General features: G+C 38.8%; 1 protein-coding gene across 1 annotated transcript; it reads right to left on the minus strand.

Moving 5' to 3' along the window:
• LOC121652106 (large neutral amino acids transporter small subunit 1-like) lies at positions 1-8,532 on the minus strand. Its single transcript, XM_042004676.1, has 11 exons — positions 8,012-8,532; positions 7,067-7,588; positions 6,788-6,913; positions 4,927-5,032; positions 4,761-4,805; positions 4,196-4,319; positions 3,989-4,092; positions 3,741-3,837; positions 3,395-3,544; positions 735-909; positions 1-471 (listed from the first exon to the last, which is right to left on the minus strand). The coding sequence occupies exons 1-11, from the start codon at positions 8,085-8,087 to the stop codon at positions 395-397; spliced, it is 1,602 nt and encodes a 533-aa protein (XP_041860610.1). The 5' UTR covers positions 8,088-8,532; the 3' UTR covers positions 1-394.
• Positions 8,533-16,030: the final 7,498 nt, after the last annotated feature.

Genomic DNA, 16,030 nt, shown 5'->3' on the forward strand with positions numbered 1-16,030 from the left:
ACTATAGGCCAGTAAAATGTATTGTGTGCAGATTTTGATTGTTTTTCCAGTGAATAACTATTATGTGCTTGTGGCACATAATCTCAAGTTAAAAGCAGAGCTCTCCAATAACAGCATGTTTTAATATTAAAGGAGGTGTAACTAACAGGTCGTGTTACTTTAAAAAAAGAAGTGGAAAATACCTAAATGCTGATTCCTGATTTAATATTGAAGAGGAGGTCATAAAATAAATTCTCCTTTTCCAAGCTTGCCTCTCGCTCTTGTAGATATGAATTTCTGCCACAGTTACCTGGTAAAACAAAGTAAAAAAAAATGTGGCAGCCAAATTACAGGTGAATGAATGTAAACACTCCAAAAAAACATCTGTTTTTTATCTGGTTCAGTCCATCCAGCATCACTCAGTCTCCTCACGCTGCTCCTTCTCCTCGGGAACAGCCATGAAGATCTTCTGGCAGAACATTGTGAAGATTTCTGAGGAGAAATAACTCATCTCATTAGTTTTTTTTTTTTTGTTTGTTTTGCTAGGTGAAATGCTGTCAGAGTTTATTTACACTTCATCAAAATCTTGCCCTCTGCACCAACAATATAAACAAATAAAACTTTCAGTGTCCAAGGTATGCTCAAGCCAACATTCTCACATGAATTTCATAACAAACTGTAATGAATGCTTCTCCAGCCTCGCCTGAACAAACAAAGACGCTACTGAAAATAAACAAACCCAGCATCTCACTCACCCAGCATCTTCTTGACCATATGGGGTTTCTTCCACTTGTAGCCCAGCAGATATGCAGGGACGCCTGTGAGAATAATGCTGCTGCCTATCAGGCACTCATACGGAGCAGCCCAAAAAGACACGACGATCATGAAGACACACCCCAACACGAAAGTTACCGGGATGAAAAGATATACCTAAAGAAAGGAAATAAACCAGCAGGTGTTTGCTCCAGTTTTGTGAGGGGAGAATGAAGGAAAAACCAGTAGCTGACCTGTTGGGAGAATTATTACTGAGTACTACTGAGTGCCAGCACAATGAATGAACACACAAGAATATTGATAGTACAATACTTATATACAAGGGGTTATTGATCATATAGACTAAATGTTGTTATTAGTACTATTGTTTTTATAAGATTATGTTGTGCCTGGTAGTGGTTGTAAAATGGTATAATATCTGAGGGTTGTTGTAATTTACTGGGGTGGGATTATATGAGCTTATGCTTCCACCCACTCCTTTTGAACTTTTTTTTTTTTTTGGATGTATATTTTATTTCCATTTTTGTTTTTATATTATGTCATTATGTTCAAAATAAACCTTCTAATCTAAATCTAATCTAACACTAACACAACTTATATATACAATTGTTGGAAAGCTACTTAGTTACTTCACTCAAGTACAGTTTTGATGTACTTGTAGTTTAGTATTTTTCATTTCATGCAACTTCATATACTTTCTATTTATTTACTTGATGGGAAGTTTGTCCAACTCCATTACCTGAAAAATGAGGGGGCAGGGTAAGATTGAAATAAAAACTAAATGCAAATGATGAAAACATGGCAAATATTGAGAGTAAGACATTTTACTGCTTCTTGAACAATATTAGCTCTTCTTAAATTTGAGGGCAATACATTTAAAGAAAGTTTGGAAAGTGACAGTAAATACTGGAACAGTATGTGGTACTAAAAGAAACAGCTAAGTAGCAACAAATAAATAAAGCTGGGCAGAGGCTCAGGAATCGGCAAGAATTTGCATCATCAAATTGTGGAACAATTTCTTTTGGTATAGGGCTGTATTAGTACTTAGAAAACAGACAACTTCCACATCTGGAAAGAACAACTTTACCATGTGGTATATATAGAATTTAAAGCAGCATATGCTCCCATCCTGACAGGAACAATGTTACTGCATCTTTTGCACAAGTGATGGAGATTAGAACAGCGCCTCTATGTACGCTGCCTGTCAGAGGTTTGGACACACTTACCCATTTCATTCAATGGGACAATGTGTACAAATTTTTGGCGGTTAGTGTAGTGGAAGAGTGCGGGTGCTGGTGTGGCCTGCACAGACAACAAAATATATATCAATGGTGGTTGAGCAGCTAGAATGCTATAAAAGGTATGAACTGGATTACAAATCCTCTTCTACATGTTCAGCATTGGGTCTTCTCAGTTTCCAGAATATTACAGACTGCTCTTTTTTTTAAAGAAAAAAAAAGAGCTGCAAAAAGGTAAACATGAACCTGACCGAATGGTCTTTTAGACTTTTTGAGACGTTTTTGTTGCAGCCCAAATTGAACAATTATTATTATTATTGGTTTAATTGAACAAAAAAAATATTTTTCATGAAACAGTAAAAGGTCTCACTTTCAACATTTGACATGTTGTTTATGTATAATTATTTCTTAAATTATTCATTTATGAGAGTTGTAAATCATTTGCATTGTGCTTTTAATTCACATTTTGCACAGTATCCCTTTATTTTTTTTATTTTTTTTTAACTCCACTACACTTTTGTAATATGTAATTAATGTAGTTGCAAATCTATTTTGTGGATTTGGATCAATTACAGAAAATCCTATTAAACAAATAAATCATGATATCTTGTTGTACTGTAACACAGAATTTGTTTTGATCTGTGCCATATTTCACTTGTAATGGAGTACTTTTTACCACGTATGTCTACCACAATTTAAAATCCAGTTTAAGCAATTTTACTGTAACTGTTATTTGAGATTTTACTATATTTTGTTTGAATTTATTAGTTAATATCTCTACACTCACACATTCTCCCAGAAATGTGACTGATAATGCACATCTCTTTATCAAATTTGCTAACTGTATTTTGGCAAAGCTATAGTATATAGCAGATTCATTGAGCATTGTCATCTAAGGAAACAGTCTTTTGTCCCGACAGAATTTCTGAATTTAGACTCAACAAATCAACAACTGTTGTTTCATAAATGGTTTACACATAAAGTAGAGATCTCTGATTACTTGAAAGTAGTTTATCTTATAAAACAAATGGCTAAGAACAGTCTGGATCAAAGGAAAGATGAAAGACTGTGGTTTACTGAAGTAACATTCCCACGATGAAGGAGAAACAAAGAGATAGACACCGCTCCCTCCGAACATGGAAACACAGTATGATTCCACTTCCAACTAATAACAAGAGCAGTGATACAATGGCACTATTATAAACAATAACAATAGTAACAGCTTTGAGTAACCTGTGTACATGTTGATGTTTTGGGGCAGACAAAGAAATTGGCTAAGGTTCAGGTAGAGTCAGGGTCACCTCTCAGTAATCCTAACATCTAAAATGGACTTCACACACACAAAAAAAAACACCCCTACACTGAGCATTTTCCATTTACAGCCATCACCTTTCAGACTTTACCTTGATAGGCCGTCTGAGGTTGGGTTTGGTCAACCGCAACCACACCAAGCCGGCTATGGCCATACCAACGCACAACCAAGTGAAGAAGCTGAACAGATTGATGACAGAGAAGATGTCCTGGGAAATGGCATACATCATTGACAGCAAACACTAATGCAAGGGAGAAAAAAACAAAACATTGCATTTAGTCTTTGGCCTGATCATAGTATATAAATACGAACATCATACAAATTTTTAATTAGTGTTTGATCTGTATTTATGGCCACTGCTGGAGGATACATGAATGAATGTCCCTTTCTCCAATAAAAGTCACTGTCAAATCATCTGCGTACAGCAGCAGTCTTACTGTGAAGATGAGGGACGGCACAGGTGTGAACAGGTCTGTGTGAACCAGCCCCAGAGCAGCAGGGAGTTGACCCTCTCGAGCTCCAGCATAGAACAAGCTAGAAGAGAAAGATGCCCTTAGTGTTTATTTTCCACTGAAACTTTTGGCCTATAAAAAACTGCCACCCTTAAACAGCAGCAGATCTTATAACAGCCACCCCTTCCTCCCCTCATAGCAAAAAATGATGTCAGTATTTTTGTTTTGCTCACCGAGCTGAGGTGAAGAGAGATCCGTTGACAGCTCCGAAGCAAGACAATCCTACAAAGACAGGAATCAGCCAGGACATCACACCAAGATGGTACTCCCCAAAACTCTGCAAAGCAGCACACATGAAAGCAGTTCACACACTTTGTGAAAAACAACCACTCAAGGTTAAGATTAAGATTAATACATGGGTCTAAAGTGTTCATGCTCACCACAGCAACAGCCTCTGACTCCACCATGACTTGAGGAGATATGGTGGTAAAGTAGGCCAAGTTAGTTAGAACATACACCACCGTTACTATAGGCATCGATATGATAATAGCCAGGGGCAGATTCCTGTCGATGGAGGAGTGATCAAAGGTCATTTGAAGAAAGAAGATCCTGACATCATGTTTTCTATGCAATAAAAAACTGTAATAATTGAGCTCTGTGTTTGAATTTAAGTTCAATTTAAGGAATTCCAAACAGATATATAATCGAAAAACATCATTTCTAGTCAGAGTGACCAGTCATGCTGGATTTCATCCAAAAAAGCATCAATGTTAAAATGTTAGATTTGAGGCGTATAGCAAGGAATGGACAAAATAGCTGGAATGTTTAATAATCTGATGCAAGTAAATGCAATGAAACCAAGCTTGTGCTCATGTCACTTTCTATGCTGCATCTCCATGCAGACCACTCATGGTAAACAAGCTTTGTCATGGATGAGGGTAGTCATGCCATTGGCATATATTTACAGGAGAATCCTGAAATCAACCTTCATCACATTTACATCACCTCTCTGGATTGATCATCTCCTCAGTTACATAGTTCAGGTAATTCCTGGAATAAAAAAAAGAAGTGTATATCACTTTAAGAGATTGGATGAAATTACTATCAATCATTCTGCAAAGCAAACAAATTTCAGCTATGATTTATCATCAAAAGCCAATAAATCTCTCACCAGCCACCAAAAGCAAAGAGACCACTGTAGAGTGCCAAGACAATATTGTTTACTCCCAGTTTGCTGCCTTCAAATGCCTTTTCTGGTGTCAGATACGGCACGTCACCTGCACATAAACAGAAGAAAAGCGTTGTATGAAAACAGTTTTAGTTTTGCGTTATCTATTTAGACATTTAATGGATTCTCCTTCAGAGCTGCTGCCACTTTTTATTTCATATACCAGTGCAGGTTTCCTTTGACATGCCTGACATTTTCAACCAGAAACTAGCAAGCAGAGCATATCCTTTCATGTGCAGAATCCTAATCAACTCAGACCAAACTGACATTTCAACATGAGCAGGAATATGTGTGAAACTTCAGTCCATTCATTTATCCGCGGCAGCCAGTAGATTCTGCGGACCATCGGGGAATGACACTTTCAAAGAATCTGTGCATGTGTGTGTTAAAAGGAGCTGAATGTGAAGTTTAGGTTGTGTGTGACTCTCCTCTACCTGTCCCTTTCAGATGTTAATGACTCATCTGTCAGTGAGCCTTATTACACATAAACTGCTTTCTCACTCTGTACTTCTATCACATGTACTCTTAGAGACCACACTGTGACAACAGCCGCCAAGCTTTGCCACCTAGTTACCATGGTAACATTGTGTGGTGCACAATGGTGGAGGGTGTGGCTTTGAAAAAGGAGGGAGAGGAGCAGATGTAGCATGCAGCACTGGAAGGCCGCACTGGAAGGCCGCACTGTCTTCCCGCGTGCTGATTTTTTTTTTTTTTTTTTTTCTGAATGGTGTGGCTGGACATTCAGTCCTTTTGCTGCTACAACTCTGAAAACCACAAACTGAATATTAACTTTTAATTTAATGGAGAAGAAATAGCACATGTGAATCAGCAGCAACTGTGTCAACACCTATTTAAGACATTGTTTTCATTGCCACTGGGTTTTGGGTCAGTGAGTTTATACAAATTCCCTCCAAATCAAATACTTTCATACATCTTCTCTTATATTAAACACTGTGATAATGAGATATGCATCAAAGTAATTAAGCACAGTAGCATTCAGCCTCAAAGTACACCCACATAGATGCATGTGCACATGGCTGCACACCAAGACTCAATCACAGGGCTTCAGACAGACAAGCCTTGTGTTCAGACTCAGCAACTGTGCTAACAAACTGAAAGGCCTGCAGTCTGCTTCATTGAGCACATTAACGTCGGTCAACAATTTGTTGATCATTAGAGACAAAAGAAAAAAACATTTATACTGTACATGTAAATATGAGAGTTTACAGGAATAGCAACTTATATAACTGCATACTGAGATAAAACCTAAAAAATGCTAACTTTTTATTTTTACTGTACGCTTTAATTACCCTCTTTATTGCAAATAATAATATAAAGAAGAGCTTAATATTGACTTAAGATACTTAGCACAGCTGCAGGCTAAGAAACACACTTAAAGCAGAATGTTTTCTGTTTGAACAGGTTTTTACAGACTTTTAAAGTTTATTTCGAGTTTCTATTAATTAAATAAGCCTTATCGTATGCACATTTCACACAACCATGTTACCTTTTACACTAAAACACATGGTAGGCTACTGTGTTATGGATATATTTTGATGGAAGGCCACAAACAATAGACTGTTTTACCAGCTTTGGTCTCAAACTTGTCTAACTTGTCTGCTTGGCTTACCACGATTAAGGTGTCAGGTTTTCATATATATGAGGAAAACTTAAGCAAATGTTTTGTACAAGAGAAGTAATGTTACTGCTATTAAGCATAATCAGATCAGATATTATAGTAGCAGTAATCTGATCTGGAGGTTTTCATGAGTTATTTGGTTCTATTATTCTGTTTGGTACTCACCTGTAGAAATCTGGATGAAACCAAAGAGGATGATGATGATCAGAGCTAATAATTTAGAAGCTGTGAACAAGTCCTGGACTTTGGTGGCTGCCCTCACACTGATACAGTTCACAAATGTCAGAGAAGCTATGAGAAGTGGAGAGATACACAACATATAACAATCAGGAATTTGGGGAATACTCTCCTCCAGTGAGGTAGACCAAATAAGTGCATTTAAAATTACTTAGAAAAATTCTTAAGCTGCTTTTTAGAGTAACCCCAGCAGCTTAATTTACTCACTTAGACACAGGCAGGCAATGAGTTTAGCAGCACTATCTGGCACAGAACAGCTGGGGTAGAGGGGTTTAAGAAGGTAGGTGGCAAACACCAGTGACACCACATACTGCGATGATGGCCGAATGATTAGCATCTCCACCCACAGCTTTAGAAAGGCTGCCAGTTCACCATACACCTCTAGGATATAAGTATAGTCTCCGCCAGACTTAGCGATGGTCGTGCCCAACTCAGCATAACATAAGGCGCCCATGGTAGACACTACTCCACATGCAGACCAGACGATCAAGGAGAGGCCAGCTGAGCCGGTCTCTTTGACTACGCCAGTTGGAGTAACGAAAATGCCTGAGCCGATGATGGTGCCTATGATCATTCCCACTCCGTTGAAGAGCGTAATGCTGCGCTTCAGCACAATCTTTTCACCCTTGTCAGCCAGACTGTTGGTGGGAGTTGTGGCAGTTGGTGCTGAAACCATGGGGGCTGATGGTGATGCTAGTTGCTCCACAATAACACCATCTTGGTCAATTGCTGGGGAGGAGAGGACAACAGAGCAGGAGAAGATCAGACAAGAGAGTTTTGCAAATGGCCAACAGAGAGAAAGGCAAGTTTTCTGCTGAGACATTTTTCTATATGACAAAATATAACACCAAACTTATATGACTGCATGTGTGGGGACATTGTGTCCTGTAAGACAGATGAACAATTCATTCTGAATCAGATTTAGGGGAATATAAATGGGGCTCTTCCTATACAAAACCTACTTGTTTTTTTCTCACATACCCATACCTGCCATCTTTGTCACCTGTTACCACCTCACACACCCAAAACATCACGATGCACCACAAAAGCTCCACTCTTGTATCAGGCAATATTGCATCAGAGCGTGTGGTGGAATAATGCAGCTCTGCACCATGTGGCATTTACAGGAGAGTAAACATGCACTTTACCTACCTCCCATCTTCTCCTGGCTCGCCGCCTTGGCAACACTCTCCCGACTGCTTCTCGATTTCAGCTCTGGCTCAGCCATCTTCCGTCTCAGACCGGGTTCTCTTATCTTGTTTTTTACCTACTGCCCCACTTCTTGTTCCTCTCCTTACGTCTCCTCCTGCCTGGGTTTCCTCTCTGCCTCTCTCTCTTTCTCTGGTACACACACAATTCTCTCTCCAGCCCTCTCTGACTTGTCCTCTCTCACACACATGCACACCCCTCTCTCTTCATTTGCACACACTGCCACCGGCACTCCGTTTGGAATTCATCTGACCCTGATCCACTCTGTCTCTCCCTCCCTCTGTACAGCAAGGAGGAGCTGAACCTTTGTGATGCTGTTGCTACGTGAGCCTACGCCCATCCCAAGTGAATTGTGGGATAGCTGAAAGAGATAAGTAAGCTACTGGAAACCACCATTTGGAGGGTCCACCATGTGACACTATAATCTTTTTTGTGCACCATCTAATCCTGTAGCGTACAGTCTGTCCATGTGTGTCAGCGTGTGCTCTCATGTCAGCGGGTATTAGGATGGATGCTGCAGACACGGTGCTCCCTCTAGTGGTATCTAGTAAAGGAAGCATCTTTGTTCTCCCAGAAAGATGAGACTATAGAAAATGGAGACTCACAGGCCATTTTCAGAACATACAGTACAGAACAATAATGACCATGCAAACTGTGTGCTTTGCTTTTCCTGCTACTTCTGTTGTATTGACAGACTTTTTTATGATAAGGTTATAAGAAAACTCACCCAGAATTGCTATGTAAAATGCATAATAATTCTCAGAATCTAATTAGACTGTGTAATAAATCTAAAGTTCAAGCAAGCTGTTAATTGTTTAGCAAAAATATATAACATTTTGGGAAAAGAATCTGTAGTAAAATTAAAAGGTCTGAGCATTGTTTATCAAGACTTATTATTTTATACACAATTCATGTCTAACTTCACATTAAAATTACTGCTTGTTGAGCACTGCTTGGTGCTGATGTCCGGGCTGCGCTTCACATTTTGTACCACAAGATGGAGAAGTAAACACGTCTTAAACTTCAAAGTAGTTTCTCTGGGACTGGGGTCTTTGTGGTCAAATAACGCTCACTCCTGTCTAAGATTCAGAACTTTATTCTACATTAATTTCATTTTCATTGCGTGCACTGCTAATAAACTTGACTTTTTAAATGTACGTTTTACTTAATATACTGTTAGGGCTGCTGCAAGGCTTCGTAGTTGGCACTAAGGATTAAAATGAAACAAAAACATATAAACAATAAAACAAAATACCGTGGAAAATAAAATGTGCATTCGGAGAATGAGCCCCGTTCTGTTGAAGCGTGAACACGCTTGCATTACTATGAATGCTGACAAAGTCGACGTGCAAGTACCAAGCTCAGTTCGACCGAACATCTCCGCTTGGATCGGTATAGAGCGCGTCAACGCTGGATTTAACCAGAGCACTTTCTGCTTCGGGTCCGGGGACTTTCCCCTGGGCGGTTTGTGGAGAAACCATGTTCTCTGTTTGTAGCCCAGAGTGCAAGCCTTCTGAATGCCCGGATGTGTATATCGGTCGAGGGGACTATTAAGGGCGACGAACAAGAATCATTCACGATCATGGTGCCCCTGAAATTGGATTTGGCAGGAATGTCAGTCTTGCAAAACGAAAGTTTCTAATATAAAATATAATCGCTTTAAAATAGGTCAGATGTGTATATTTAGTTAGAAAAGAAATAGATTAAATATTCCAAACTTCAAGGCATCATGGGAAATTTTCCATGTAGCCTATTGCGATCGTGATGTAAAATGTGTTTTCTTTTGGGGTCCTTAAGGGGTTGGATATTTCGTTGTTTTGTTTAAAACCGTTTATTTGACATTTTCTACATCCATAAGGGGGTTTATTGTTGACAAAATTGCATAAATGAATGATGATTGGGGTTTTTATTTTAATTTTGTAGATATCAGTGTTTTCTCTTTAGAGCAAGCGGACGCCTATGCCGTTGTTTCCCATCATGCATTTCTTCCCATAAAAATGTAGTTTCTGTTGTACATTTTAGAGTGTTACACGGATTTAACGACTATTAGGTTATTTGGATTAAAACAAAGTGTCTATTTGTCGTTCGTTTTCTACTATATAAGTGAGTATGACGATGCACCAGAACGAGATTTGTATTGTTTTAGGGTGGCATTATATACGTTTGATGCCCTTTCACTTCCTGGTGTGGGAAGAAGCTCATTGTAGAGGTCACATGCAGAGTGCTCGTCACTCAACCAATCACCTCGGGGAAGGTCTGAGACAAGAGCCAATGGTTACCCTCACAGGGTATCACCTGACCAATGGGTGAGCGGGTGAACAGAAATAATGGGCCAATACGTGCATATCTACCAGGAGAAGCCAGGTGGGGCAGATTCTCAGCCTCTCTGGTGGATGGGTTGTACGCTGGCTTGGAATCACTCGCGGCTGGCGGTTGAGTTCGATGTATGAGGTGGGGTACTGCTCCAGAACCCAATTCAGACTACTCTCCTCTCACACCTTTTTAACTTTTCCCGTTTCATTCAAAATTTACTTTTCTTTCGTATGAGATTTTTCAAGATTCATAAAATAAACTGATTTTATAGTCATGTGTTGCTTACCCTCAGGAAATTTTTTAGTGGGTTATTTATTTTTGAAACAATGCATATTTGCAATAAACCATTCCTTCTCTTTTAAATGATGCAGCAGTATTTCTGGTGTAAGCAGCAGATTTGAGTTGCATCCACAAAAATATTGTCAACTCTTATCTGCCAATGCCAAGCAGCTTATTCTGCTCTTGAGTCTTATTTTGAGCTTCTGGTACCCCAAATACTGATAATCAGGTGCCTGCCTGATAACAAGGAAGAAGTACTTATTAAGAGTAGTTTGAAAGTTTTGCTGTTTTTTCCCACTCACATTCCCTGAAAGTGAGTTGTTTAAGGGGAGTATGCCATGTTGCAGGGATTTTCAGAAAACAACTGTTTGTTACAATTGTTAGGATCATGACAGGATCCGTATGATTATTATTAACATGATGTTGAACAAGCTTGTCATACATGTGCCAACAGTGATGGCAGATGTTTGATGGGAAATGGAGAGACAGGTCTTGCTGCGGCCCGCTCACTAGGAACTGTGTCAGACAACAACAGGGAGGATCGACTTGCTGTGGATGCTCATCTCCTTCATTAACTACTTGAAAACAACAATGTGTCACATGTGGAGAATTAGTCACAGGAAGTATATTTACACATTCAGTTTAAGTAACCATGGGGCACTACAACAAGAATTCGCAGCATTTATTCCTTACTGGCCATGATTCATGAATAGCAATCCGAACATGACAAAGTTGGTCTTACTGCAACATTGTCAGTAATTATTCCTAAAAGTATACAGGTGGCAGTGATGTCCCAAAATGATCTTTTTGGGACATCACTACCACCCTAAAATTATGTGGAAGTAAATAGTCACAGACAAAACAGCAACTATTATTAAATGGAAACATCAACTCAGAGTTATCTATACATTCAGCAACCCATAGCCTCTGTCTGTCATCTACTTTTCATTACTGTTTAATCTATTGCTTCTATCAAATTAATCTCTCTCTCTCTCTCTCTCTCTCTCTCTCTCACTCACTCACTCACTCACTTTATACATCTGTGCTTGTCCTGAGAATGAGAAACATCTCATCTGGTTTTTGATATATGTTTGAGACGATGCGGTCAACCAGAGATGCCTTGGTTTCTTATAAATGTTTCCACCTCCTTTCTTTACTTCTGAGATTTCAGGAGTCTAAACCATTTAACGTCTTTTGGCCTTGGTCTTGTAAGCTGCTGACTGGGGTCACAGGTGGGTGGCTGACACAGACGGCCATCTTGTCAGTCATTCAGCTCACATGAATAAAGTTGTGAGTAGTTAAGAAGCACAGGAAGGGATGTCAGGACTGTATTGCTGATACTGTAAGTGGTGGTTTTTAGCAGAAATACTCATCATTTGGATATTAAGTGTGCATGTGCCGTGCTCTTTGCATTTCTTATTAGGATAGATTAAAAAAATGCTTTTTGATTTTTCATTTCTACTCAAAAAAAGATGTTTATGAAGAAATGAAAGTTTGTAAGTATGGGCTATCATTTTCTTTTCATTCCACTTTTTCATTCAACTATTCTGGCTTTAGCCAAACCTGAAATAAACTAACGCATTTCAGCTCCTTGCGCTTTGTCTCTGTGTTAAATAAAGTTCCTTAACTTTTTAAACCTCCATAATGTCTCCAAGCCAGCTTGAGGCCTGAGTGAGATGAGTTGTTTTCATGTTGTGTCTGCCAACCCTAGACGGAGCATAAAATACAACAAATAAATCTTCGAAATGTTCTAATAATTAATGAGGATGTTAAGATATGAATACAGTTTCAAATGGCACAAATACTAAATAATAATAATATGTAATTCAATGAAATCTAGTCTCTATTTTCTAGGGACAAAAGCAAAGAAAAATAATAAAAATTTCTGCATCCATAAGTCATTATTCAGATACTGCCAAAGTGTGTTTAGTTTACCTGGAAGGTTCAGGGTTTGATCACCTGCTACTCGTGCTCCCCAAAGTAATGAACGGCAGGTTTTTAAGTTTTCACCAAGGTCAATAGATACTTGCATTTAAAATAGAAAATATATCTGTGAAGATGCTTGTCCCCACCCCCCACCCTTTATCATTTACATTAATATATGTCAACAATATAAATATACTGTATGTGATTCTTATGAATTCTATTTGTCATTATTTTGATGTGTTTTAATCTACACACACGTTGTTATCTCCCCCAACTTCATCCATTATTACTTGATTCTAAAATTTTCATGCTTTCATCTTTTATTCCTTTATCTTTAACTCCCCTCTCGCCCACATTTTATTTCATGGTCCCAATCTCGCCTCTCCTCAAAGAACCTTCTTTTTCCACCCCCCACTGGCATTTCTCTCTATTCTATATTTCTTTTCATAATTCTTTCCATTACAGTCCTTCTCTCACATTTCCCTCTGATAAACCCTGCAAGGTAATGATGTTGTGGATATGGCTTTATTTTCCAGCATTCTACTTTTCTTTTCAGTGCTGTTTTCTTGTAATTTCTTTCTATCTGTCTCTTTCTTTGAAATCCACTCCTGTGTTGTTTGACTTCTTGTCTTCTTGAACCTTTCATTTAATCTCAAGCTGGTCAAGTGTTTATTTGTCTGGTCTGTGATATTGTCTCCTTTCTTTCATTTTTAGTGGATGAAAACAAACATCCAAGGTTGTTTCGTTTATTTATTAATGATCTGAATTTTGCAGGAACAGGGCATCCAGCTTCAGGGCCGCTCTGTACTCGTATTTCTGTGTAATTAAAGACCTACAGAGCTCTCTTACTGAAAGGCTTGAAATGATGTTTGCCTATAATAAGCCAGAATATAAATATTATGTTAAATATGTTAAATCAGCATAACTGACATGAAAAAAAATATTCAGAGAACTCCACGTATATTCATTTCGTGAGCTGATACACTCCTCCGCTCTTGTTTGTGTCGTCTACTGCTGGGTCTGCAGTGAATATTTAGCCAACAGAAGCACAAAGCAAAGCCCATCTGATAAGTCCGATCAAACGCCTTCGAATTCCAAAAATATCATTTCCTGCTTCAGGCCGTGTGTCATTCCTTCTTAAATAACTGCCACTAAATTGCACAAGAATACATGCAGCTGTATCTCTCTGGTCCATGTCGGTTACACTGTTCTTTACCACAACCCTTGAAGTTTGTGTATGAGGATAGTATGAGTTCATCTTGAGAAAATCAGAGCACAGGCTCTCCACTTGAGTTTGCTTTCTTTCAGCGTCAATGCGTCCTGACAGTTGACCCTGATTTTCCTCTGCCAGTGCGTCCCATTCTCTGCACACTCCACCTCCTCTTGTCACTCTTTCTGTTTTTTTCTGTTCTGCTCAGCCAATAAAAGCCATCTCACCCTTTTTACTACTCTACTTGCTACTTGTTTTCAGTTACAAACATGCACAAGTGGATGCACAGAAACTCCTGCTTGATGGCGCGCTAATAGAGGCAGAAAAGCCTTGTTTGTTAATAACTGCCGAGCATCACATCAGCTTTCATTATAGGCAGTTAACACGCTGCACAGAGGCTGGAAAAACAGTTATTTTCTGGATAGTTTAAAAAAGAGCATTTCACACAGAAATGTCACATGTTAATGATCATACATGTGTTTTTAAGCCTGAAGACCTGACTTAAAGAATCTTATACCACACATATACAAGTTGTTTTTTTAATACACATAGCTTGTGGTATTGTGGTCCAGATATCCCTGAAGAAGCCCCACTGTCACTGAGGCGAAACAGCAGCAGGGAGGGATTATGATGTGAGATCTAAAGTGGCAGAAGAATTTCTCTCCATGAGAGGCAGCAGCTGTCTAAGGCCTCCTGCGTGCTCAATCTCCACTTCCTACGACTTCGTTCTGAGACAAACTTTTACATTTACCTTTGAATTTGTCATAGCCAGAAATGTTGGATTCCACTGTATCCACTGGAATAGTAATAGACACCATGTTTGTAATTGTTTTGTGTAAAATGTCTGATTAAACACAACAAAATGCATAAACATGTAAAATTTATGTTTTCTTTTTTTGTTTGTTTTTTCCAGTACTCAGACAAAACAGCACAAAATCTGAAAACTGAAAACACATTTAACCCTTTTTGGTTTGATTTAGTTTGAGTTTATGCACTCTGATATAAAAGTGTGTGAAGTCCAGTACAATCTACTATGCATACACACTGCCTGACCAAAGAAAAAAGACTGTGATTACAAATGAAAGTAAGAATATTTACACATAATCACCGTGAAGGAATTTGGACTGAACACCTTTATAGACATGAGAAAACCACTAATCAGTGAACCTAACTGGAGAAAAATGCTTCAGTTTCCTAAGGAGAATAAAGATTGGAGTCTGGAGCAATGGAAGAAGGTCATGTGGTCTGATGAGTCCAGATTTACCCTGTTCCAGATTGATGAGAGCATCAGGGTAAGAAGAGAGGCAGATGAAGTGATGCAGCCATCATGCCTAGTGCCTAATGTACAAGCCTGTAGGGGCAGTCTATGATCTGGGGTTGTTGCAGTTGGTCAGGTCCAAGTTCAGCAACATGATGTGCCCAAAGAATGAGGTCAGCTGATACCTGAATATACTGAATGATCAGGTTATTCCTTCATGCCTGCATGAGAAATCATTTTTACACATGGATGGCCCACCATAGAGTCCAGACCTGAACCCTTTTGAGAATCTTTGAGATGTGCTGGAGAAGGCTCTGTGTAGTGGTCGGACTCTCCCACCATCAGTACAAGATCTTTGTGGAAAATCAATGCAACACTAGATGGAAATAAATCTTGTGACATTCCAGAAGCTTATCAAAACAAAGCCACAGCAAATGCTGCCGTAATCAAAGCTGCAGGTCCAACAAAATGCTAGTGTGTGACCTTGTTTTTGGTGGTGACTTTTATCTTGGCCAGGCAGTGTACTTTAACAACTAAAATTAGACTGTGAATGTGAGCTGTCAGCTTCCTCTGTGTTGGACATTTCAAGCTGTTTCAATATTTTTTTACTAGAGAGAACTGCCGAAAAGAGGTTGAAAACCAGCTTTATAACTGCCCCTTTCAAAACAAGCTGAATTTAAATTTGCTCTCTCGCTCTTCTTTTTTTTAATTCATGGAAGTTTCTAGCTCATGATATGATGAGTTCGTATTTGCAAGGTTTTTCAGTCTGTCATTCAGCCATGGCAACAGAAAAAACATTTCCTCTTTATTTATGTATGTGATGGTTGTGTCATGTGTATTCTGTGGTAATTTAATGCTGAAATTAGTTTTAAGACTTTCAGACTAAAGAAGAGCTACTTACTGTTGTATACACATAAACCACAGTTCTGTTAGTTCCCACTCTTGACATGCAGGGTAATTTGATCCATAATTTTTT

The sequence above is a fragment of the Melanotaenia boesemani genome, chromosome 13 (genome assembly GCF_017639745.1).
Source record: "Melanotaenia boesemani isolate fMelBoe1 chromosome 13, fMelBoe1.pri, whole genome shotgun sequence".
Taxonomy (NCBI): domain Eukaryota; kingdom Metazoa; phylum Chordata; class Actinopteri; order Atheriniformes; family Melanotaeniidae; genus Melanotaenia; species Melanotaenia boesemani.